The 25987-nt window shown below is 44.9% G+C and overlaps 4 protein-coding genes across 11 annotated transcripts in view; 2 read left to right on the forward strand and 2 right to left on the reverse strand.

Moving 5' to 3' along the window:
- pla2g4c (phospholipase A2 group IVC) overlaps positions 1-5381 on the forward strand; it is a 36411-nt gene extending 31030 nt beyond the window's left edge. For all 7 annotated transcript variants that reach the window (XM_023957920.1, XM_023957919.1, XM_011473068.3 and 4 more), the window contains 8 exons: positions 575-640; positions 715-855; positions 927-1073; positions 1151-1234; positions 2589-2743; positions 4579-4750; positions 4822-4992; positions 5118-5381. In XM_023957920.1, coding sequence (XP_023813688.1) covers positions 575-640; positions 715-855; positions 927-1073; positions 1151-1234; positions 2589-2743; positions 4579-4750; positions 4822-4992; positions 5118-5164 — 983 coding nt within the window. In that variant the 3' untranslated portion in view covers positions 5165-5381. The remainder of the gene's footprint in view (positions 1-574; positions 641-714; positions 856-926; positions 1074-1150; positions 1235-2588; positions 2744-4578; positions 4751-4821; positions 4993-5117) is intronic.
- Positions 5382-9536: 4155 nt separating this feature from the next.
- Positions 9537-11924, forward strand: rpl23 (ribosomal protein L23). The gene is made up of 5 exons (XM_004086430.4): positions 9537-9644; positions 10268-10351; positions 10606-10734; positions 11605-11718; positions 11812-11924. Exons 1-5 carry the CDS (start codon positions 9632-9634, stop codon positions 11892-11894), a joined length of 423 nt encoding a protein of 140 aa, XP_004086478.1. The 5' UTR covers positions 9537-9631; the 3' UTR covers positions 11895-11924.
- A 1436-nt stretch (positions 11925-13360) lies between these two features.
- Positions 13361-22615, reverse strand: hao1 (hydroxyacid oxidase 1). Its single transcript, XM_004086431.4, has 8 exons — positions 22421-22615; positions 18386-18537; positions 15141-15411; positions 14903-15075; positions 14026-14117; positions 13786-13944; positions 13647-13716; positions 13361-13582 (listed from the first exon to the last, which is right to left on the reverse strand). The coding sequence occupies exons 1-8, from the start codon at positions 22552-22554 to the stop codon at positions 13515-13517; spliced, it is 1119 nt and encodes a 372-aa protein (XP_004086479.1). The 5' UTR covers positions 22555-22615; the 3' UTR covers positions 13361-13514.
- Positions 22616-22828: 213 nt separating this feature from the next.
- Positions 22829-25987, reverse strand: part of smg1 (SMG1, nonsense mediated mRNA decay associated PI3K related kinase) — an 84340-nt gene continuing 81181 nt past the window's right edge. For both annotated transcript variants that reach the window (XM_023957921.1, XM_023957922.1), the window contains exon 64: positions 22829-23737. In XM_023957921.1, coding sequence (XP_023813689.1) covers positions 23660-23737 — 78 coding nt within the window. In that variant the 3' untranslated portion in view covers positions 22829-23659. The remainder of the gene's footprint in view (positions 23738-25987) is intronic.

The following is a 25987-nucleotide window of genomic DNA, read 5'->3' on the forward strand; positions in this document are numbered from 1 at the left end:
TCTCAAACTAAGAATTCATTCCATCTGCTTCATTTTCAATGTCATATTCTTCATCTGCAGCTTGCAACACCACAAGCTTAGCTCTGTAAGCTGCTAGTTCAGCTTCCAAGTCCAGTTCTTCCTTTTTCGTCTTTATGTGCTGTTCTTAATTCTCAGCAGTTGCAAACAAGTACAAAGGATTTGAACAAAAAGTGTTTTGTTACTCAAGACTATTGTTAGAATAGAATTAAGAGGATTTGCCTTAGATTGGAACTGTTTGGACTAAATGAGGTTGGTTTTTGCTTGGTTTGCTGTTTCAGGCATTCTTTGTATAACATCTTAGTAACAACTTCAATTATATTGTAGTAGGTTCTGCAATTCCAGAATTGACAAAGCCTCTTGGATAAGAGGTGAAACGTCTTCTAACTTTAAAACCAAGTCCAGATGACATCCCCTAAACCTACTACAATGGAACCAACCTGCATGAATGAGAGTCTTCATAGACAAACTTCAATTATAGTCATTTTAACTACATGTAACATTGTAACATGTAATGTTGCTGGATCTCAAACGCTTGATAAATCATGTGGTGCAGGGGTCTTTGGCAGTGCGCTGGCCCATGGAGAGATGGTCCAAGACTTCATTCCTCCATGGATGAAAGGTAACCAATCAGAAACTTCGATCACATGCAATCACTCTTGCACTCACATTGTGGGTTTTTTCTTGTTTTTTAAGTGCTCGATCATGCAGACCCTCACAGTCTAAAGTATATCCGGGTCTACCGCAGTCTCTGTGAGCTGATGGTTCTGATCCAAACCATCATTCAGGATCCGGTTGCTCTTTCCGAGGTGGAGAATCTTCAGGAAATACTCCGAGGTAACAAGACGCATTAAGACTTGTTTGAACTGAAACTGAGCTCGGAGTTCACAAAACTTTGTGTCCCTCAGAGATGGTGACGCGAAACGACTCTGAGTCGCTGGAGCTGAAGGGTCCAGAGGAGAGGGGAATTCTGTTTGAGCAGTGGAGCCTGCAGCTGGTGACAACGGTCCAGACCTGGAGCCAGAATCTGGAGGATGGAGCTTTTAAGAAACAAGGTTGGTGTAGTGATGCTTTTAGAGCTGGAAGATGTGCAGCACTGATCCAGACTTCCTTTTACCGTCTTTTCCTCCAGTGTCTTTCCTCACCAAGGACATCCTTCCACTCCTCCTAAAATGGGAGTGGGGAACAACCAACAGCTTTCTCTACAAATATCAAGGTATGGAACTGCTCAGGGTTTCTAATGTAAACTTCACCAGCTTAGAATTTGATGTTAGAGGACACGCCTCTCCGTAGATTACAGACTGTGGCAATGAAAACAGATTTATTGGTTAGTTTCAAGCAGTAAAAACAAAACACATATGTGTGCATAGATATACAAAACCTAACTAAGACACTTAGCCCTAAATTAATTGGACAATAAAGACAATCAAAGAAGACTGAGAAATGCACACAAACTGTATATCCCCATACAGATGTAAATATTCCATTAAAAGAGTCTTTAATCATGAATAGACACACATTAGCTCACACACAGGTACAGTTCAGTACTTGTACACACAGAGACTCTGTTAAATAACATGATTGCCAAGTAGAGTTTGATTAATTCCTTGGAAGGATGGGAAAAGCAGATGTATTTAATCCCACCTAATATGTTTTATTTAACTTTTCTTGCTATAATCTAGCCTTTGTGTTTTATTAAAACGTTATCAGCCCTATATCAAGATTATTTATTACATCTATAAGTATTACTATCATCACAGACGGAGTGCTTAAATGCTGTGACATTAGCAGTTTGTGTTATTTGAGGGGAAATCAGTTATCAGGGTCAAACTCTTCACATTGTAAATGAAAGAGTTGAGGTCACGTTGTTCACGGTTCAGACGTCCTGGTCACCGCTGACATCTGAAGTCTGTGGAGTTTAGCTTCTTTTTGATGACTTATTGTGTTTTACTTGGACTACTGTGACCAAAAGCTGGTCTAACTCTTCCACTCCAGCTGTGGTGATACCTTGACTTTGATGAATATTTGCAGTTCCTTTCACAAGAGTTGAATTTCTTTCTGTTTTTTTTCATCGGTCTGGATTTCCTGACAGTTTCTGCATTCAGATGGTCATTCATAAACACGTCTGTTTCTTCTCCTGCTTCAGTAAAGCTAGTTTGTGTTTTCGATTCTCAAACCTTCTGATGATTGCTGGTTTATCAGACTCCCTCCTCATGGAGAGGGACTCCCACAGGATCCCACAGGGACTCAGGATCCAGAAATGTCAGTGCAGCACTGGATAAAGGATGTCAGGGTCTGTTGGAGTCCAGAAACTCCCAGACCTTTTGTGCTCATTGATTACAGACAGATGGGTCACAGGTGAGGATGGTTACCTTTAGCTGTCAATCAAACCCTGTTGGATCAGCTTGAGTTCATGTTTTCAGAATCTTTTGAAGAGGTCATCTGGGAATTTTCTGCTGTTGTTAGGATTTAAAAAGGGGAAACAGTTCTTTTAAACTTCATTTAAGTGTTTTAAATATACAACCCTCAACCTTTGTGAGATTATCAAACAGATTAACTGTTGTTGGCAGATTCCCCAATCCCAGCATGTCTCAAGTCTCAACAACAGCTTCATCTAGTGGACGCTGGTCTGCTGATCAATGTTGCTTATCCTTCATTCCTGGGTACCAAGAGAGACATGGACCTCATCATCACTTTGGAGTACAGTGCTGGGAACATGTTTGAGGTAACAAACCCCACACACATGTTGAAGTGTCACTAAGAAAGATTCCCAACCTTGTTAGGTTAAGCAGCATAGCGGCTCCCCCATGGTTGAGTGAACGGGTAGCTAGAACATTTGTAAAAGCATTTTGATATCAGAAGATGGAAAAAGCGTCATACATGTGCAGACATTACACGACCTTTTGAGTCCAAACTTCACTCTTCTGTTTGATCCGAACACAAAACGGTGTCTTTTCCTGAGCATCGACAACCGAGGACGCTGACTATAAATGTTACTATTCACAATCACATCGTCAGAGCATAAGGCATTTTTATAATGAATATCAGTATGAATTCTCCTATAAACACCAAGGTAACTGCCACAGACAGACTTTAACATGGACACATCACCACTGCGGATGCACACACATGCATGCACACACACCCAGGCTCATCCCGATTTAACTTTTTATAAATGAAGTCCATAAAGTCTCAGTGACTGCAGCGTTACAGTCCTCCTGATCTGGTCTCTCAGTCTCAATGAAGAGGTGTTGGTCGGACGTCGGTCATTCATTATTTATTACTTAGTGTTTTTATTGAAAGTCCAACTTTGAGATATTATTAATTATATTACATCCATCATTTTTGCAGTCATTCAGAGAAAAACATACAATATCAAACTCCTATTGAAGTTAATAAGCAATAATTGAAGAATAAATGTGAGCTCATGAGCGCCCTCTGTGTGGAGGCAGAGTTACTGCATGCCTTGCCTCATAACTTACCTCATTTTATAGGGAACAAGGTAAAATGTAATTAGTGAATCTACAACATAAGAAAAATGTAAAGAAAACATGACATTATTAGCATACGGTGAGTAAGCTAAAGGCTCAACCCAGTTTGTATGGGATTGCACAATCTCCATTGTGGCAGAGCTTGGTGCTGCCTCACCCAGCAGCCTGTGCTGACCATCAACAGGAAATACACAAAATACAGCCATGATGAAGATGACAATAATGAAAATGGTTAGATTCATACATATAAATGTCATTAATAGAACAGATTCACAAAGTTTTAAACTTAAGTGGGGAATAAGTATTTGTCAGTCATCTCTTCTACAAGCTTCAAATATTGAGGGGTCTGAAATGTTCATCATATGGACACTTCAACTGTGAGAGACAGAATAAAAAAAAAGATCCCAGGAAATCACATTTTATGTTTTTTTAAGAACTGAATGTGAACAAGACCAAAGAGCTGTCTAAGGACACCAGGACCAAGACTGTAGACCTGAACCAGACTGCAATGGGCCAATCTACAATAAGCAGCAGTTCTATGAGAAGAGATTAACTGTTGGAGCAAATATTAGAAAATGGAAGAAGATCACTGACAATCTGCCTGCACCTGGAGCTCCATGAATGATCTCACCTGGTGGAACAAATGATCTGGAGAGCAGTGAGGAAACAGTCCAGAAACACATGGAGGAACTGGTCTCTGACCTGGAGAGAGCTGGACCCACAGTAACAAAGGTTACCATAGTAACCCACAACATCGTCATGGATTCAAATCCAGCAGTTCTCCAAAGGTCCCTTCACCTTCAGCTTAGAGACCAAGTTTGGGTCAGAAAGGTCTGGATTGATCAAAAATCCCAGGTATCTGCCAAAGCAAAAGTGGAGTGAGGACAGTTTGTCTTGCTGGAGTTTCCTCATGTAGGTCAAAGGTTTCTGCGAATATCAAACCCGTTAGAATCATCTAAAGTTTTTCTGGTTCAAAATAAGATGTGGGACATTTTCCAGTGATCATTAAAAAACCCAAACCAAACCAAAGCAGCAGAGCTGCAGCTCTAACACGTGACTCTGTTTACAGACTCTCACTTTAGCAAAGGAATACGCTGCTGCTGTGAAGAAGCCGTTCCCAGAGATCCATGCAGACATCCTGGAGGACAGAGTCTGGCCTAAAGACTGTTATGTGTTTGAGGGGCAGGGAGACGCGCCGTCCATTGTCTACATGCCGCTCTTCAACCAGCAGAACTGCAGAGGTCTGTTCTGTGCCGTAGAACCAAACCCTCATCAGCAACGGGGCAGAACTTTGACTTCTTCTTGTTCACAGATGCTGAGGAGTTCAAAGCAAAGATGGAGGAATTCAGCACCTTCCAGCGACCCTTCAACCAGCAGAAGATTAACTTCCTGCTGGAAACGGCAAAATCCAACATCCAGAGAAACCGAGACGTCCTGCTGAGGGAGATGAAGAAGGCTGCTTTGTCCCGGCAGAGGAAGAAGGGTTGGAGATGAAGGATGTTTGGGCCTCAGTGTCTGTGTGGATGAAACTCAGCTGATGTTTGGTGGGACATGAGAGAAAGCTCTAGACATTCAGCTAACTAACTCTATCTTCTTTCTCTCCCTTAGGACTTCTGGAGGTCCAGCTCTCTGATCTTTCTCTGAATCCATCATGAAACATTGTTGACTTCAGCTGAAGATGGAAGAATGCGGCTGAGCTGGGAGCAAATAAAGCATTTTGATGTGTTGATTTGTGTTGTAATATAAATACTGAAGGAGCTCCAAAAGCACTTAGATACTTTTCACATTCAGACGTCTGTAATCTGGATTTATACCTTCATGTAACCAGTTTTAAAAGGTTGCAAGAAAGAAAATAAAGGGGAAAAAGCAGCATAAGGCAATGCACATTTTTTATATATAAGAATATTTTTTTTGTAGCCCTTGTGCTATCCTAGGCACTTTAAGGTTGGGAGTGGGGTCATCTAGACCCACTAGACAGTGCTCTGAACCTTTTCTCTTCAATGATTTGTGATCTTCACTGGTGTCCATGGATTACATGAAATCTTTCCACCTTTATCCACCTTTGTCATGGTAGGGAGAACACCTCAATGGAAGGGGGGGGGGGTCATCTAAGATAGCACAAGGGTTAAATAAAACGCCCCCCTCACCCTCCACGTGTGGTTTCTCCTCCAAGCTGGGGTCCTCTACCAGAGGCCTGGGAGCTTGAGGGTCCTGCAGTATCTTAGCTGTTCCTGTTCTTTTCTGGACTGAGAGGTCTGAGGTCTTTCTAGGTATCTGTTGTAGCCACTCCTCCAGCTTGGGGGTTACTGCCCCGAGTGCTCCAATTACCACAGCCACCACTGTCACCTTCACTTTCCAGGCTTTCTCCAGTTCTTCTCTGAGTCCCTGGTATTTCTCCAGTTTCTCATTTTCCTTCTTCCTGATGTTCCCATCGCTTGGTACTGCCACATCCACCACAACGGCTTTCCTCTGTTCTTTATCCACCACTACAATGTCTGGTTGGTTCTCCATCACCATCCTATCAGTCTGGATCTGGATCTGGATCTGGATCTTTGCTCTCTCATTCTCTACCACCTTCTGACCTTGGGGTTTCCAGTCCATATTCAGCACACAAAGCTCCTCTGTGGTGTGGTCCACTCTCAATCTAGCTAAAACTGAGTCGTCAATGTTTGCATCTTCTGCAGCAGTTATCAAGCTGAGCATTTCAAAAATGTCATCCAAACAATAGCGTCTGCAGACAGATCGTCTCCATTTGATCAGCTGATGCCAGCACAGCCGTGCAGCTGTCCCCTAAATATGTCATCATTCTAACAGAGGGGGTGTCTAGGAATATGAGTCGAGGGATCAGCCAATGTGCGTTTAGATCCCTCCCACTTTCACTGATTGAAAAAGATCATCATAAACTAAATCAGTCATTCTGAAACAAAGCTGCTTTGGTAAATATTGATTTTGAAATCCTAATTAATAATATTCAACTTGATTCAAATTTAATATTTTAAAATATGGTATCAAAAGAATAGTAACAATAATAATAATGTAACAATCTGTCACTTAGGCGGGGTAGCGTAAGCCGACAGCTCATGAAGAGGCTTCAATGGAGAGCTGTCCGTCCCCCATGGACCGCACGTCCCCGGACAGGCTCAGGCAGGAATAAACACTAAGAGAGACAGAGTCACCTTTGGGGCGTCAAGCCCATTTATTCCATCACATCCAAACAGCCAAACAGCATGGAGCCTCACTCAAGTTTACAACCCTCTGACTCAAGGTTTCACCCTAAAGCTCCCCACTTCCCATGAGCCTTTGGCGCTGAAGGCAGGGCCAACCCCCAGGTCGCTACAATAATAATAATACATTTTATTTATAAGGCGCCTTTCTGGGCACTCAAGGGGCCTGTTGCACGAAAGCAGAATTAAGACATCCGGGATAAATGACTGAGCTGAGCTCAATGAATCCAAAACATGTGCGTCCAGGCTTAATCGGTGCACAAAGACCGAGCCAGGATGAGCAGACACGGATTCATCAAGCCAGGTGTAACCAATCCTGGATGGGTGCGCGCTCACGGCTCACTCAAACAGACCCCGCCACAGATCACAGATGAACTGATTTACCATGGCAACTAGAGCCGCGTACTTTTCCCCGTCTGAAGCACAAATCCTCATGGAGGCATACGAGGAGGTAAAAGATAAAATTAAGAAGAAAGGCAACACCGCCACAGTGATAAAGCACACTCAAGATTTTTTTTAATTAAATTACCAGCCAATTAATTTTATGAATATGTAAGTTGTCATTTCAACCAGAAAATGTTATGTTTGTAAATCTTACGTGAATGAATCATGTCGATCGTACGTAAAAATAATCCATTTAAAAGTTACTAATTTCAATCATGTTGATCCAACATGATACCGTTGAATTGGATACGTTAGTAATCGCAAGGAATTGTGGGATTCCATTTTCTTTGTCTATCTGGGCAGATTGGGGTCTAAGTGTGAGTTTTTGTCCATGGGTTTTATTGTCTACTCTGTTTTAACTAGTGATTTAAACTGATATGTTTTATTTCTTTTCTGAACCATGAGTTAGAGTGTGGGAGAGGATGATCACCAAACCCCTTGTGCGGAAAAATGTTGATGTAACTTAAAACAGAATTCGCGTTATTTGAGCTCCTGTCTTGTGATGTGGGACATTACTGTGTATTTAATGTCTTTGATGTGAAAATTAAAAGACCCATTGGTTGAAACTTTGGGAAACTTTATCAATGTCAGATGTATAAATAAAATTAATGCAAAAATTAAGTTATATCAACATAAATTGCGTTAGGTAGTCATACAAATTTAAGTTGAATAAACTTAATTTAATGAAGTGTGACCAATTGAAGTGATTCAATTTAGTTGGATCAACTTTTACCCTTTGAGAGTGAGCAACAATATTAATTTAAAGTTGGGTCCAACTGCAGTATTTAGATTGAATCAACTTAAATTTATTAGTTTGAACCTAAGTACATTAAGTAGGACCAATATGATTCATCTTTGTTCAAGTAACGCTGTCTAATCATGTGGAAATCATTTCCATAATTTTTTTATGTTCATTCAAAGTGAACGTTTTTTGAGTGTAGTTTACCTGCTTTGTTTTGTCCTTATTCAATAAAGGAACATAATGTTACACATTGTGTTTTCATATTTTAATGGAATGTGTATTTGTTTATATGACAGAGTACCAGGGCCCCACTGAGGAAAAAGGATAAAGTCATAAATTTATGAGGCTGGTTCTTTCTGCAGAAAAGCAACATATTCTTTTTACAGTTTTGATTGTTATGACAATGTAATACTTCATATTCTGGCACATCAGCATGTCTTCGTTTATGAAACCATACTGAAGGACAATTTCACGAAATGCCCCACATCTGTCATTTTAACTACTGTCCTCCTTTAAAACAACTGGTTACAATATTATGACTTGTCTTTTTTCCCTCTGTGGCCCTAATATTCTATCATGTTACATATAGCCTTATAGTCTATGGGAAACTGTAAATTATCTAATGATAGCAACATCATCTAAAACTCATTATTTATCCAAAATGATTGAAATTAATGATCACAAACGTTTAAATAATGACAGCGGGTCTAGTTATATGTGATAACAATGTATAGTGAGCAATGAAATAACTATTGGTTTCCATTTGTGGCGACTGCTGACTGACATTAGGGATGAGATTAACTAGATCCTGGAATTTAGCCTGGTCTGGAGCAGGCTAACTCCACAGAATAAATCTCCATGGTAACTTATCCCATAACATATCCTCCTGCCCCCTATCCAGCTTTAGTGCAACCGGATTGAGGATCAATTGAGCCAGGATCACCAAGATATCCTGGCTTAATCCCTTATCGTACTTTTGTGCAACAGGCCCAAGGTCGCTGCACAACATGTATACAGTATAAGAAAAACAATAAACAGGTAAAACAACAATTGAAATACATGCACAATTAAATAAAGTGTATATAAAAACATGAAATATAAATAATAAAGGCTAATTTAAAATCTATGTGTAGTTTTTTTTCACAATTCATGATCTTTTTATATATTTATGAGAGATTTATTGGTTGGTTGTGTGATTGCACAAGGTCCGATTTATTTCTTTATAAAGAACAATTTGGGGTTCCAGAGTCAGTGGAACAGCGAATATGTTATGTGTATGTATGAATATGTTATATATTATTTTTGCCTTTCAAAATAAGAGTGGCCAAGAGAAAAGTTCAGCGTTATTTTGGGTAATTTACGTACGAATAGGAGCTCCTAACCAATAAACCCAAACCAAGTGAAAATGTAGACCCTTCGCCCACAGCTGCCTTCTCTGCCCATTCATTGGATGTTTTTTTCCTTCTATTCCGGGCAGGAAAAAAGTCGGCTGTTCTGTAAACCGATAATTAACTTCGTTCATGTTAAAATGTAAGACGCTGTGGCCTTTCTGCTTTTGTTAAACACTTGATTGTGAAGGACGCCGATGGTCACTGGTACAGATATTTCCAATAGTCCCTAAAAGCAACATCATTGACCACGTGACCAAGCAAATATGAGTGCAGCGCGATTTCCCATAATTCCTTTCGGAACCAGTCTCTTCTCTCGCAGCCATGTCTAAGAGAGGTAAGAGCCGCTGGACCATCCAGGTCCATCCTAGGCTGGTGTCGCTCCATCGGGTTCTGGTTCGGCTCCTGAGCGCTAGACGAAGCGGTTACATGATTCCACAGCTTTATTTCGGAGGTTTTAGCGCAGATTATTCCTCGCTTAGCGCGGATTCCCCCGTGGATTCCTGCTAGCACTGCGGACGTTCCGCGTGTTCCAGTCCAGTTCGAGACGTCCTGCTCTAAAACCTGTAGGTGAAGAATAATCTGCGAACAGTCAACGATGGCGGTGAGATGGAAACTGGTCTGACCTGGTCCACGTAGACCGGATCCAGGGCCTTTTATCCAGCAGGTTAGCATGTTAGCTTCCGGTTCGTTAGCCGTGAGGGACTCAGTCGTTCAGAACAGTCGGTCCCCATCGGCGTAATCCTCCAAAAAAGACCTCCTGTCCGCTGGTTTACCGGCCTCGAACCCGTGGCGTGGCCTGAATGTTGGCTCCGGAGCCGGTGGGCCCTCCTGAGGGGGGGCAGGACCCCGTGGATGGTTCTGTGGATGTTTGCTGCCGGCAGACACGGACCTGCGGGTTTCACGGCAGCAGGACGGACCTGTGATCTACGAGGGTCTAACTGGTCTTTCTCCTTCCAGGACGTGGTGGGTCTTCTGGGGCCAAGTTCCGCATCTCCCTGGGTCTCCCTGTGGGAGCCGTCATCAACTGTGCTGACAACACAGGTACGCCTTCCCAGCAGGTGCATGAGGCTGTAAGTTGGCGGGAACCGGTGCAAACGTTGCGTTTGCTGGCAGCGCCGTCCTTCCAAAAGCACTCGCTGGGTCTGCTGTGGCTCAGTGAGTTGTCGATGAAGGGCAGAGAAAGTCATCACTGTGGGTGAGACGGCAGCGTCCGCCTGTGGCTGACCGCTCTCAATCAGGGATGGGACACTCCCTCCACGTAGGTCACAGCTCAGACTGACGCTTCTGCTCCTCAGGGGCCAAGAACCTCTACATCATCTCTGTGAAGGGCATCAAGGGCCGCCTGAACCGCCTGCCCGCCGCAGGCGTGGGGGACATGGTGATGGCCACAGTGAAGAAGGGCAAGCCAGAGCTCAGGAAAAAAGGTGGGTGTGGGCAGCAGGAGGGTCCCTGTGGGTCCTTCGGCTCACCGGTCTTGGTCTGTTTGTAGGATTTTCTAGTAGGGCCGTCACCCGATCCACAGAACCACGGTTCCTATTTGATCTAATGTCTGAACGATTGTTTGAGGCATGAAATAAAAGTCTGTAATCACTTCATTTAGAAGCGGAGACCCGAATCACTTCAAACAACGCCAGGCTCAACTTCCTGGTTAACTCCAGCAGGAAACAAAACCTAAACTCGGCTGATGCTTTGATTCTCAAATCCTGAAAATTTTCTCCGGTTTCCAACCTCAAAGTAATAAGGAAGACGCCTCAACAACACGACGGCATAGAGAACTCAGAGAGGATGTTCCTGAATTCATACCTTTATTTAATGTAGGTGTATATATGTCAGAATTATTTCACTAAACGCATCTTCTGTCTTTTGTAAAGTCAATAGTTTTACTTTGAAAGGGAGAAGCTCGTCTTCCTCCAGACTCTGCTTTAGATCCAACATTATTCTGTGTTTTAGAGCAACACGTCTGCAGCTTCAGATGGTTTCTCTAGATGGGTAGAGGATCTCATTCTTGGAGGAATATTTCTGGTTGCATTTTGGGGAACAGATGACAAATGTCTGGGTTTTTGGAGACGTCACAGAAATCCCGTCTTTATTCTGGACGTCTGTTTCTATGAAGGGTAGACCTTTAAAAGTCTGGATGTTTCTGCCAAACATGCAGAAGGCGTGTGGAGGACGTCCACAGCCTAAAACACCTGGAATTCTCTCATCTGGGTTACTTTAGAACCGATCTCCTGCGATACAGGAGGGACGGCCGTTTTGGTTGGTTGTACCCTGACGGGAGCTCTGCTGTGTTGCAGTGCATCCAGCGGTGGTCATACGACAAAGGAAGTCGTATCGGCGAAAAGACGGCGTGTTCCTGTACTTTGAGGACAACGCCGGCGTCATCGTGAACAACAAAGGAGAAATGAAAGGTGGTTGTGTTCCAGGTTTCCTTAGTTTTCACTGAATTCTCTTCCACCGTCTGGATTTTGGCTGAACTGCAGCTTTTCTGGTTCTGTCTGCAGGTTCTGCCATCACAGGTCCAGTTGCTAAAGAGTGTGCAGACCTGTGGCCCAGAATCGCCTCCAATGCTGGCAGCATCGCCTGAATCGTTTTCAATAAAAGTAATAAACCCAGAGGACCGGCTCCGTCTGACTGTGTGGAACCAGAACTGAACTTGGTCTCAGTCACATCAGTGTGACGACCCGGTCTCACAGATGTGCCGTCTGATGGCGGTGGGGAGGACGGACCTGCGGTGCCGCCTGCTTCTACACTGCAGGTGTCTTTGACCCGGCTTTAAAGTCCAGAACTGGTCCTGTTCAGGTACAGGAAGGTGTTGACTCAAACATGAACAGTTCTGGTTCCTTCAAAGTTGGGTGTCTTGGTAAATCTGGAACAGAAGTGCTGCTGGGAAGTTTCAAACCAACAAGTCAGTCCACTATAAACGCTCTGAACCCAAACGTTACCAACAGGAAGTGGCTCAAAGAAGTCAAGATCCCAGACTTACTGCTGTTCCTCAGTTCTATTGGTCAGAACCGTTCTGATACCTTTAACATCTTGATTATCCTCTTTTCTTAATTTTTGTGTTCATTCTAGATCAGGGATGCTCATTACGTCGATCGACCGGTTGATCTTAAAGGTCATGAGGGGAAAAAGATAAATAACCAAAAAATAAAACATTTCTATCAACGTCAGCACTTCAAAACCTCACCGAAGTACATGACTGACATGCAGAACAGCCAATCGAACAGCCTCTGATACATGTGTCACTGCACGTGTGTGGAACCTCTTAGATGCCCCCCCCCCCCCCCTTCCATTGACGTGTTCTCCTACCATGATAAAGGTGGAAAGATTTCATGTAATCCATGGACACCAGTGAAGATCACAAATCATTGAAGAAAAAAGGTTCAGAGCACTGTCTAGTGCGGGGGGAGGGGGAGGGGGGTAGGGTGAACAAGTTTGACACAAAGAGCCTAATTTATTCACTGAGTCAAACAGCCACACACACTGACCTGCCAAGACGCACACACACAATTAAAGCTGTATTATTTTTCATAACACACTCCTCCCTACAACACAGTAAGTATTGTACTTGTTTTTATTTATCCTACAAGATACCCCCTCCACACACACACACACACACACCCTCTGCCTCCCTCTACTCAGTGAGGTTGATGCTGGTGAGGCACCGACTCATCTAAAGTCAGATTTATGATAAAAACTGAATATTTCACGATTAATCCAACAGTATTTAACTAATTCTTTGTATCTCAACATTCCTCTTTCAATGACAAACATCTGGACAGAGCATCCTTCTGTCTGTAACCCTTGTTCTATCCTAGGCACTTTAACGTTGGGAGTTGGGTCATCTAGACCCACTAGACAGAGCTCTGAACCTTTTTTCTTCAATGATTTGTGATCTTCACTGGTGTCCATGGATTACATGAAATCTTTCCACCTTCATCCACCTTTGTCATGGTAGGGAGAACACCTCAATGGAAGGGGGGGTCATCTGGACAAGGGGTATGTGTGCATACATGTGTATATATATCTACATATATATATAGAGAGAGAGCAGCCAGTGAGGGTTTGAACCCTCAGATCTTTATTGTTTCTGTCTCAAGTATGACAGGAAGTTACAATCATTTCTAAGCGATCGGCCACAGAGGTGAGAATCACTTCCTCCAGGGTTGCTGGTTGAAGACCTCTGGACAGCTGTGGCTGTTCTTCACATCCTGGAGGAGAAGTCCGCTCTCCTGACCAAAGACCTGGTCACCTCTGACAGAGAGCGGCAGCCTGCAGCAAAGAGGAGCTGTGAAAACCTGACGAGGGTCAGCCTGAGGCCTTCAGGTGTGTTTACCTGACAGAGCCATGGCCAGCTTCAGCTCCTCCTTCAGGAGCTCCAGGAGCTCCGTTACTCCTCCTTCTCCCTGGAGACCAAGCAGTGGAGTCAGTCTGAATGGATGAAACCTGAAGAATCCAGCAGGGACCCTCCTCACCTGACAGGCTAGGGCCCACAGCACAGGTCTGCCCATGAAGACCGCTTTGGCCCCCAGAGCCAGGGCCTTCAGGACGTCTGTGCCCCGCCTCACGCCTCCGTCCATGTAGACGTCGCACCGCCCCTGGACCGCCTGCACCACCTCCTCCAGCACGTCCAGCTGCACAAACACCCAAAAGATGTCCCCTGACCTTCTGCTCCTGAAGGGGCGGGGCTAAGCTGCAGGAAAAGGCAGACGCACCGTAGCAGGAACGCCATCCAGCTGCCGAGCGCCGTGATTGGAGACCAGGATGCCGTCGGCGCCGTAGTTCAGAGCACAAACCGCATCTTCAGCTGAAACAGATGAGACGACAAGCTGCTGGACATCCAGAGACGGAGCCAACCAAATGAAAGTGCTGCAGAATCCAGACCCACCCAACCCAAAACCTAACTACTGCTGACTCCGCCCACCTGGATCGGCACCATTAGGCCCTCAAAGATGAAATAAACAAAACATTCTTACTTCTAAATCTGCACTGGCAGCCCCGCCCCAGGCTAACAGACACGCCCACTTTCTCCATGGAGCTAGCGGCGTTCGGCTAAACGCTTTAATTTTCTATGAACAATATGAACATCCATCTTTGGAAAAGTTCAGAGGTTTGTTTTTGTGGGAGAAACTCAGACACTGCTGAGGCTCTACGATGATGTCATGAAATGGGGGGCACCCACAAGGAGGGAAAGGCGGAGCCTCAGAGATCGAGTTAACTCGTATAAAACCCTTGTGCTATCTTAGATGACCCCCCTTACATTGACGTGTTCTTGACAGATTCTCAGTGGGAGGGGTGTGGACTACCAACAAGCTCATTCCTGATTGGTGAGAGTGGTTGCCATAGAGATGTTGACCAATCACTGCTTACGGACATCGTCTGGCTCCAAATGGCGACTGAATAGGCTTCATGTTGGAGCTGGAGGCATTTTCGCTCAGTCCAGTTCTCCGAAACAGTCAATGAGAAAGATTCATGTAAAGGATGCCGAATGGTTTTGCCCGTTTGAACCCCTGGATGTGTGAACAGATGTTCAGCAAACGGATCACATGTTCAAGCAACAGTCCTCAGGTAAATGACGTCTTTCACGCGTACCGTTCAGGATTCCTTTCACGATCACAGGAAGGCGCGTGTTCTTCTTCAGCCAGGTGATGTCCTCCCAGCTGATGGTGGGGTCGATGGCGTTGGCGACGTACACGGCCAGGCCGCTGTCGTCGCCATAGCTGTCCTCAGAGAAGGCCAGAGACGCCGTGGAGAAGTTGGACATGCTGTGCACACAGACCAGGTCATTAGCGCCACACTGACCCCCTCAGCGTCCGACGTTTGTTCCTACCTCAGGTGTGGGGGCATCTTGAAGCGATTGCGAACATCATCCAGCCTTTTCCCCAGGAAGGGAGTATCCACAGTCACAAAGATGGCGGCGTAGCCGGCGTCCTCTGCCCGCCGCACCAACGACAGCGTGAGCTCTCTGTCTTTATAAATGTACAGCTGCATCCAGAGGACCCCCCCGACGCCCTGCACCGCCGTCATGGCTGACATCACTTCTTCTATGGTGGAGGTGGCCCACGAGCTCAGCATCATCCCTGTTCCTGCTGCTTTGCATGCTGGGAAAATGGCATGTCCCATAATAAGTCCTGAAATCTGTCCAAACGTCTGAAGTTCATTGGAACCAGATTTGGTGGTTATGATCTGTGACTTCTGTGGGAGATCACTGATGATGACATCACCAATGGCTGGAAGACCCCCCCCCCCCCACTGCTGAGCCTGGTTCTGCTGGGGGGTCACTCTCCGCTGTTCAGAACAGGGAATCACACTAGGAACCCTTCTGATCACCTATCCAAGCGTTGATTACAGGATCGGGTTTGACTGGTCTGGACTGAAGTGGATTCTGACCGTTTTCATTTTTAAACCTTTAGTCTGTCTTTTGTGGAAATTAGAGTTTCCCCTAGAACAGGGGTCGGGAACCTATGGCTCGCGAGCCATATATGGCTCTTTTGATGGTCACATGTGGCTCGCAGAAAAATCTTTAATTATACTTTTTTTTTTTTTTCATTAGACCAGACCTTGTCTGGCGCGATGCGATGCCAGAGGCGCACAGTAGTAGTGGTGCTTGGAGAACAAAATCTACACCAGCATTATCAGTTACTATTATCTATTATTTCACAGAGTTTGTACCAGCCGGAAACCTGGGAATTGCCGTGCCTAAAGCTGCGCGCTCCCGTCTCTGAGAAAGAGCGCGCAGATGCGGAGACGGGATGGTGAGGGAGAAAGCAGAGGGGGGGGATTGTAATAACAGGGATTGTAATAACGTAAAACCCAGTGGCGGTTCTACACTAACTTACTCCCTGGGCGAGTAACCCCACCAGCGCCCCCCCCGCACACATACAAAATTTGACAACATCCTTTTGTGTTCCCTATCTTCTATTTAGCCATTTTACTCAAAAAATGCATGAATTTTTTAGACTCATATTACAGGGGGGTCAAACTCAGTCACACAGGGGCCTAAGTTAAAAAAACGCTTAAGGTTTTGAGCCGAAGAAGATAATACACTAAAGCTAAACTTTTAAACCTTTTAAACTGAACTTTTTGAACATAAATATGAATAAAAACAGGAACATTAATCCAGAATAACTCAAGTTAAACCTTAAATAACTTGTAATATTTTGTTCTCCATAGAAATATATTCTGTCAAAATTATACAAATATGAACATGCTGCAGAACAAAACAAAGAAAGCCTGGAAATATTAATAAGAAATAACATATCAAATAATTCCATTTTTTTTTGCTCTTTCATCATTTTTTAGAGCATTTTTTTTTAGAGCTGGACTCCTGCTTCATTTTTAGCAATAATTTCTTAATGTGAGACGTCCTGTGTGTGTCTTTGTGAAACATATCAGAGGGATTAGATCTAAAAAATAAAACTTATTGTGATTAATATGTTTAGGTCTTATAAAACATTAAAGACTAAATCTTAGAACTCATCAGTGGGATTACTCCAAAAATACTTGGCATTTCCCTAAATTTGTGCAACACCAACAGTAAAAATCCTCCAAAAAACCTCAATCCATAAAAAATGGTCTGCGCTCATCCTCCCCCCCCTCCCTTTCCCTCTGACACACGCGGCTCCGTCTCTATGACGACAGGCGTAGCTGCGGCCCAGAGTTGATTGTCAGATAGAAAAAGACTCCCAATCACCTGTTAGTGTGATTCAGCCAGCCACCGGCGAGTTGCGGCCCCCTCTCGAGTTTTTTGACTTATGTTCCAAAGACTACCGCAAAGAGGTGTGGCCGCAAGCGTCTTGCAGCAGAGGGCGGTGGTCACGTGCGCATCGGGTCTGCTGTGTCGGAGCAAAGAATTGTGGGAAATAATCCCCATTGCCTGCTTTTGTCGAAATTGGGTTGAGCACGGATGTTTGTTCTGCCTAAATCCTTTTCATGTGCCTGTTTTACGTTGTTTCACTCTGAATTATTATTTTTTTTTCTTTTTTTTTTTGCACCATAAGTGTGAAGAGGAAATAGGAGGAAGACATTATTAACAGTCTGATGTGTCAAAACAAAAAAGCATCAAGTGTCGGCTACTGAAGCAATTTCAACTTAAAAGCTTCAAGCTACCTCTTTTAATATAGTATATACTACATTACGCATCGGGCAACCGCCACTGGTAAAACCCGCTTCCCGTCACTCACTGCAGCGTGTGAGTGTGTGTTTGTCTCCCCGTCTGCATGTGAGCAGTCTGTCTCACATCTACAGAACATTCAGACTATGATCACGTTTAAAGTCTCAACGCCTGCATGAAGCAGAAACTCACCACGTATCAACCAGACTAGACCATCAGCAAAACTACCACGAGAAATACTCATCATTTATTAGCAACAGCATAACAATGTTATTAAAAAAGAATCCACAGACTTATTGTACTTTAAAAATGTTGAAATTACATCAAATGCACACATTCACTTGTATATTTAGTTTTAAACATATTGTCGCGGACTGAGTTTAACTTGGCTGTTGGGCCGCGTTAAAAGTTCTGGAGTTCATTAAACGCATCAAGCAGAGATCTGATTGGCTCTCAGTTCTGTCACTCAGCCTGTTGTTAGGTAGTTTGGACCAATGGGGTTCAGCTATGGGCCGAATAAGGGAAATGGGAGGGCTGGAGCGGGAGGGGGGAATATAAAGTTGGGAGAAGCGCTCTCTCTCGTCTCTGCGGGAGAGATTCAGGAGCTGCTGAATTAATTTACGGCATTTGTTACAGCCTGCAGTAACCAGAATAAAGAACCTTAAAAGAGTTAAGTCTCCGTGCCTCAGTGTGGGAAAGAGACGCTACATTACTGTATGGCTCTTTCGAAATTACATTTAAAAATATGTGGCGTTTATGGCTCTCTTGACCAAAAAGGTTCCCGACCCCTGCCCTAGAAGCTAGCTGGGCAGGTACCACACAGTGTGTCTGTGTGTGCATGTGTGTGTGTGTGTGTGTGTGTCTGTGTGTGTGCGTGCGTGTGTCTGTGTGTGTGTGTGTCTGTGTGCGTGTGTGTCTGTCTGTGTCTGCGTGTGCGTCTGTCTGTGTGTGTGCGTGTGAACCTCTGGCGGTGGCGGTCTCTCCTGCAGGGTGAGCCATCCTCTGCATGGCGGTGGCTGCGACACACAGGGGCATGCTGAGCGTCCGACCCAGAACCGAGACCGACAAATCCACCGTGGACACGTTCCTGAGCACCCGAGGAATGAGATACCACCTACACATGCACGCCCGCACATGCACACTTTGTAAAAACTAGTGTTGTAAAATTTCAGACAAATTTTGTTTGTTAAAATCCTTCAAATATGCAAATAAGTGCCGAACACTGCAGAGAAAATGATCTGCTGCCCTCCGCCTTCCATGACCTCCATCTACACCTCCCAGTGTCTATCCACCTGCAGGTCCACACTGGCCAGAAGAATCACTGAATCCACCTGATTCTAGTTGATCACTTTGATCTACTGTGTTATTCCAGAGCTCTCTATGCATTTGCGTGTGACCACTGTATGGTGTTGAGGTTGAATCTGGACTTAGTTTCCTTTCTGTTCAGATGCTCTGAATCACCTGCTTCATGGACGACAACAAAAGGGTTTTCTGTCCATCGTATTTTCATAACCTAACCCTTGTGCTATCTTAGGTGACCCCCCCCTTCCAGTGAGGTGTTCCCCCTACCATGACAAAGGTGGATAAAGGTGGAAAGATTTCATGTAATCCATGGACACCAGTGAAGATCACAAATCATTGAAGAAAAAGGTTCAGAGCACTGTCTAGTGCAGGGGTCGGCAACCCGCGGCTCAGGTGCCGCATGTGGCTCTTTAGCGCTGCCCTAGTGGCTCCCTGGAACATTTTCAAAAATGTTTGAAAATGTAAAAAGAGGTGGGAGAAATATATTTAATGTTTTAATATGGTTTCTGTAGGAGGAAAAACAAGACACTAACATTATTAACATTTTCCAATGCTGTAAGAATGTATGGAATAAATAAACGCCAGGCAAGTACGTCACTTGCGGTGGGCAGGATGGGAGCCAAGCTGTTAAAAATGTTGAGCTGTCAATCAACTGGCTGCGCTGGAGAACTGTTAGTGTCCCATTCAGCACACGGTCCCGAACAGTCTCAGACAGAAGGAGGCAGACAGAGAAGCTGAGAGTACAGTCTCCTTTCTGGCATATCAAGCCCATTTATTTTGAACACACACCACATTGAACATTGCACAGGCCTCATCAACCTCTCCCCCTCCCACACTCATGGTGCAAAATAAAGAACCAACATAACAGGAAGAATAAACTAACGTGGAACAACAAAACTGCCATATGAAAAGAAACGTGGGCAAACAGAAACACTCCTGCTGAGCCCTAATTAGATCAGGAGACCGCATCCCACAATCCCCTGCTGCTAACAGACTTAAAATGCACATGACCGCCACTACGATATTACATTTCAACATTTCTGTCAACGAAGGTTTGCGTCATAGCCTGCGACACACGTTTCTACCAGCAGGGCTTTTTTTTTTTTAACTTTTAGCGGACCGCTAAGCAGGTGGCTGATATAAATGATCCACCGTCATTTAATCGTTAATAATGCTCATTATGTATTTGTAGCAACTTACCGTATTTTCCGGACTATAAGTCGCTCCGGAGTATAAGTCGCACCAGCCCAAAAATGCATTATAAAGTAGAAACAAACACAGATAAGTCGCACTGGACTATAAGTCGCATTTTGACGGGAAATTCATTTGACAAAATCTGAGACCGAGAACTAATAACTTTCACAACCTCATATGACACAATCATAGCAGACTGTTTATCTCATAATTTCACAGTAATTCTTTCTCATACTTATTTATTTATTCCTTTCATGAAGCATCATTGGCCAACTAATACTCTGTTTTCATCCTGTATTTGTAGAAACAGTTTTCACTTTTATTGCATTTCTGAATTTATGAAATCATTGGAAAATAGAATATTATCTTGTTAGCCTTCAAGATCTTACTGTAAAAAAGTTTGCTGATTCTCTGAGTCACTTAACATACTCTAAACACTTAACATACCTCAGATTGACCCAGGAACATCATCTCTGTTCCTCACAGATGAACATAACAGGAGGGTTAACAATGGATTTATTTCAATTTAGTTCTAATATAAGTCGCTGCGGAGTATAAGTCCCACCCCCTGCCAAACTATGAAAAAAAGGCGACTTATAGTCCGGAAAATACGGTAGTCATTTTGATAGCAGGCTAATATAGCTAATATGGATACATATTGCATGTGTTGCCTTCATTATAAGGCTTAAATAGGGCTTTTAATATTTTGCGGCTCCAGACATATGTTTTTTGTTTTTTTCGTCCAATTTGGCTCTTTCAACATTTTGGGTTGCCGACCCCTGGTCTAGTGGGTCTAGATGACCCAACTAAAGTGCCTAGAATAGCACAAGGGCTAGACCAGACATTCATCTTCTGTTTGTTCCCTTTCGGGGTCATGGGGCTGCTGGAGCCTATCCCACCACTTGTGGGCGAGGCAGGGGACGTCCTGGACAGGTTGCCAGTCTGTCGCAGGGCCACAATCACACACCCACGCACACTCACACTCACTTGCACACCTATGGACATATTAGAGGAACCAATGAACCTATGAAGCATGTTTTTGGATGGTGGGAGGAAACTGGAGAAAACCCACGTATACACTGGAGAACACGCTAACTCCACACAGAAAGCTCCCCATTGATGTTGAATGCTAACCACTGCGCCACCGTGCCGTCAAACGGTGCTGCTGACGAAGCATGTTGTCCATGCTAACGCTAACCGTGTTTCCATCTTCCAGCTGGATCAAAGGAAACCTGCAGGTTTTCTAAAGTCAGACGGAGTTTAGGCTGGAAGTGGGAATGGAAGAATGAATGGAACCATTTAGCGTAAGTGAGACTGTTGGATGTACAGCCATGTTTGAGAAGACCCTCCATACGTTGGAGTTTACCCAAAAAAGTGGGAAGGACTGTGAGACCCCCCCCCCCCCCCCCATGCATTTGGGGGTTACGTGGTTTTACAGATTTTCCTTTTCATCGTAACCCTTGTGCTATCCTAGACACTTTAACGTTGGGTCATCTAGACCCACTAGACCACAGGTATCAAACTCAAGACCCGGGGGCCAAATGTGGCCCGCCGTGTCATCCGCGAGAGCATAACAGTTTTTTATTTCTTCAAATAAAATATAAAAATTGTTGTGTATTTATTAATATCTAGAGGGAATCAGACTTGAAACATGGGATTGGGTAACTATACATTAGGACCTAAACACTGTCCATATAACCTAACCTGACAGAATCTAAGTAAAGTAACAAGCAAACATATGTTTTCTATGCAACTGTAATTGTCACATTAAAAAGTTATAAGTGATTAAATGAGTTATTTAACATTAAGTAGTAGTAACATTTATTTTTATTACATTTAGTTACATGTATGAGTTATATCTGACCCTTTGAGGACAGCCGCTTTGTTGATGTGGCCCCCAGTGAAAATGAGTTGGACCCCCCTGCACTAGACAGTGCTCTGAACCTTTTTTCTTCAATGATTTGTGATCTTCACTGGTGTCCATGGATGACATGAAATCTTTCCACCTTTATCCACCTTTGTCATGGTAGGGAGAACACGCCAATGGAAGGGGGGGGGTCATCTAAGATAGCACAAGGGTTGAAGCAGCAGCATCAAGAATGAAGTCTGTAAATATTAATTGCATCTTCCACACAAGGTTCCTGATTCTCATGGAATCAGGTGAAATCCAGACGTCTGCTACAACCATCCTTTGATGGATCTATGTTTTATTGCCCCAGCGTTTGTTCCTGTCTAAGCGTTTTAATATTGTCAGAATACAGAACTGAACCAGGGAGGAACCAGTTCAGACTGATGGAACCGGTTTAGGCCCCAAAGATCCAGCTTTCTTCTTCAGTTTGTGAAGTTTAAACTATTCATCCTCAGAGGGAAAAGCCTTTAGCTGCAGCTTTCAGGCTGATTTCTGTTTGCAGATCTGCAGAATTCTAGGAAGTTCAGTCGTTTGAAGACAGGAAAGCGTTTTGGAGACCGGCCCAGGACCCAGGAGGTTTGGCGTGGCATACCTGTGAAAGGCGGACAGGTTGTGGGCCAGCGTGGTCTGCCCGTCGGCTCCAGAGCGGTAGTAGTCGTAGACGGATTTGGGAAGGATCTTCTTGGCCTCCTCCTCAAAGTCGGCGGCGCACACGCGTCCCGCCATCGCCGGCCGTATGGAATCAGGTCTGAACCACAGCGACTGTCCGCAAACAGCTGTATGAACATTAACCAGCCTTCTTCCTGACAGCTGCCCCCCCCCCCCCCCCCCCCCGGTTTTCCACTGTCCAGTTATGGAGCCTGAACTTTGAATCGTGTCAGCAGCTCCTGAGAGAAATGTTGACTTTAGAATGTTGCCTGATTCCATTCTTTGAATGTGGGGGGGGGTTTACATGTGCTAAACGTGTGTGGGGTGGGGGTGGGAAGAAAACACGGCAGGCTGAAGACTTCCACTTTTATTAAGCATTCAACAAAATCCACTAAAAGCTTTAAGAAAAACTTCCACCATCACCACAAAATCAACCCATAAAAAGCTAAAAGCATAAAACGCTTCCAGGCGGAAACCCGAACGGAAAGAAAAGTGTACAGACCGACAGCACAACACAGACGGAGGAGGCAGGAGCGAGCAGGATCAGCTGCTCGCCATGTTAACCGCCGTTCCCAGGACACGAGCGTGGCGTTCGCTCATCTTCACCTCTTTTCCAGAGTCCTCTTCCTCTGTGGCGTCTCAGGCTGGTCATGAAGCTCCGCCTTGAAACGCTCACACCTCATTACGCCCGGCCAATCGGAATCACAAGGAGAAAAAGATCAGAGACCACACATGGAAGCCCCCCGTTCTCCCCCCATAGATGTCGGCGTGTGATTCATGTCTGCTCCATTCTGCCCCCAGATGGACGGGTGGGGCTCAACAGGACGCAGAGATGTTTATAGATGTGGGGGTTGGGGGGATACCTAAGTGGAGGGTGAGGGGGCCTTTCTTCTCCTTTCCCTCACCTGTTCTGCCACCCGTTTGCCCACCCAAACCTATGAAAGGAGGGTGGGGGTCTGCAGGCCCGTAGGCGCTGTGGTGGCCCCAGGGTCGATGCTGGGGGGTTAGGGTTGCAGCGGGGTGCTGCCCAGTGTGCCCAGGAGTTTAGGAGGGCGGAGTAAGTGCCCAGCCCTGCTTTCTGCCCCCTGGTGGCCCAGTGCTGCTGTTCCAACTCCCCAGTCCCACAGGACTTTGGTGGATCTCCGAGCCTTGGTTGGACCAACGACACAGATCAGCGCAGCCTTCACACCCAGGCGGTCCACCCTTCATACAGCTGAGCCAGGTTGTCCATGTTGGTGGCCTCTTTGATGACAAAGTCCACCTGCAGCAACACATCCCAGCAGTTCAGCACATGATTACAAGAACAGGTTCTGGAACGGTTGTCCAAGTCCAGACATGCTGTGTCATGATGAGGACAGGCCTAAAAGTCTACAACAAAAGAGGTCAGGCCAAAAAACAAACTGCAAACATGGAGTAAAATTCATCTCTATGCTGATGATACGGTTCTCTTCTGCAGTGTTTCCCAGCCCTGGTCCTCACGGTCCTCCATGTTCCCATGTCGTCCTGCTCATTCAGCTCATTATCTGCAGAATCCTGACGATGTCCGTCATCAGAGGCAGACGTGTTTGTGGTTGGATCCAAAGGAGGAGGACAGTGATCCCCGAGGACCAGGGTTTGGAAACATGCCCTACACCAGTGCTTCTCAAATAGTGGGGCGCGCCCCCAGGGGGGGGCACGAAGCGATGCCAGGGGGGGCGCGCGGTGGTGGCGGTTTTAGGCACAGGTTTGTCCGGTGCGCAAATTTAACGTGGGGGCAGCGGTGACAGCGGCTCAGTGCTTGGAAAATAATCTGGTCCACTATTCGGTTCCTATTGTCTGTTCTGTCTGTCCGCGGCTGCGCGAGTGAGAACGAAAGGGGAGGGGTGGTGTGGGCCCTGTCTGCCAGGGGAATCGGGGCACGCGGACCACTGCTACCGCTGCCTGTTGCCCAAGATCACCGCTGCCCTTAGATTCCTAAGCTCATGCAAACAATGTCATTCTTTATGAACTATTGTAGACATTTTGATGACGTGTCTTTATTTTCCATCCATGTTTTCTTTGTCTGCCTGTGGTTTAGTTGGTGTCAGACAGACATAAAGACAGCAGGTAATGCAGGAAAACAGCTGCACTTTTATGAGATCAGAAATAAACAATCCGTCATTTAGAAAAAAAAAATCAGCACGTTTTTACCTATTTCTTCAGACTAAAAACGTTAAATATATTGGTGCTGCTGTGTTAATGTTTCAGATCAATTTAGATTTAATATTATTTATTGATTGAATTATTTTTTTCAGCATCAAATGGTTCAGTTGGTCAAAATGTTTCTAGTTTAAATAAGGAATGACAGATTTTTTTTATTTCAGGTACTTTCAGCTTCTTTTCTGTTTTAGACTAGAACAGGGTTTCTGTGGCTAAATAAAGTTAATATTTGTTGAAAGTGGATTTATTTTGCTTTTTTCTTTTGTTAGTGTTAAAAGATACAATTTTAGGTATACAAATTTTATAGATACTGACCTGATGTATTGTCACCGCGCGAGTGTGTCTGTGTGTGTGTGTGTGTGTGGGGGGGGGTTATGGGGGGGGGGGGGGGTCAGGGGGGGCGCGAAACATTTTCTTTTCCTAGGGGGGGCCTGGCAAAAAATAATTGAGAAGCACTGCCCTACACGCTGCAGGGCGGTTGCTGAGGAGAAGACGTCTAAGAAGGTACGCTGATAAATGTTTGACATTTAGGCCGCATTTCCACTGCAGGGTTCAAGTGACCCAATTTCAATTTTTTCCTCTCATGCGGCACAGATGGGATATGACCGGTGAACGTGTAAGCAGGACAAAACCGCATGGATTCCGATTTCCTCAGATCGGATACAGGCCTCATTCATATGTTTCTGACTACGGTCGAAAAAAGAGAAGTCATCGCGCAGGAAAGGTTCAACACTTGGATCAGACTGTTAGTACAGCACGTCTGCAAACCCGTCCTCATCCAAAACTCAGAGAGAGCCCAGCAGCCCCCCTTTTTCCTTTCGCATCCCCTCTCGTTCGCCTGCTTCATCCTGGAGCGCCCAAGGCCACGCCTCCTTCCGTGCTGCGTTGCCTCCATGACAACCGCAGTCACACAAAAGTCCAAGGGAGGATCGCGGAAGGCGGGAATGCTGCTACGCAGTCCTCAGAACGTCTACCTTTGATAGTTTCAGCATTGTATAGTGTAAATGCAAAAATCGGATACGGGTGACTTTTCAAAGATGATGTAAGCGGGTCGTCAAAAAAACCGGATATAGTCAGAAAATGAGAAATGGGCATCAAGACCTGCAGTGGAAATGCGGCCTTAGATTGTGGGGAAAACAGTGAGAAGAAATGAGGATCACGTTAAAAGTTGTTTTAATGAGCCTGAATTGATCCGACCACATTTCAATGAGTTGTGTCCAAACGTCTCCATCTGCTTCCCTGCATGGATCTCCAGAACCTCCATGATCTCTTCCTCTGCTGGATTCGATGATCCAACCTGGTCCCACACAGAACCTCAGCATCTTCTCTGCAT

Source organism: Oryzias latipes, chromosome 8 (genome assembly GCF_002234675.1).
Source record: "Oryzias latipes chromosome 8, ASM223467v1".
Classification (NCBI taxonomy): domain Eukaryota; kingdom Metazoa; phylum Chordata; class Actinopteri; order Beloniformes; family Adrianichthyidae; genus Oryzias; species Oryzias latipes.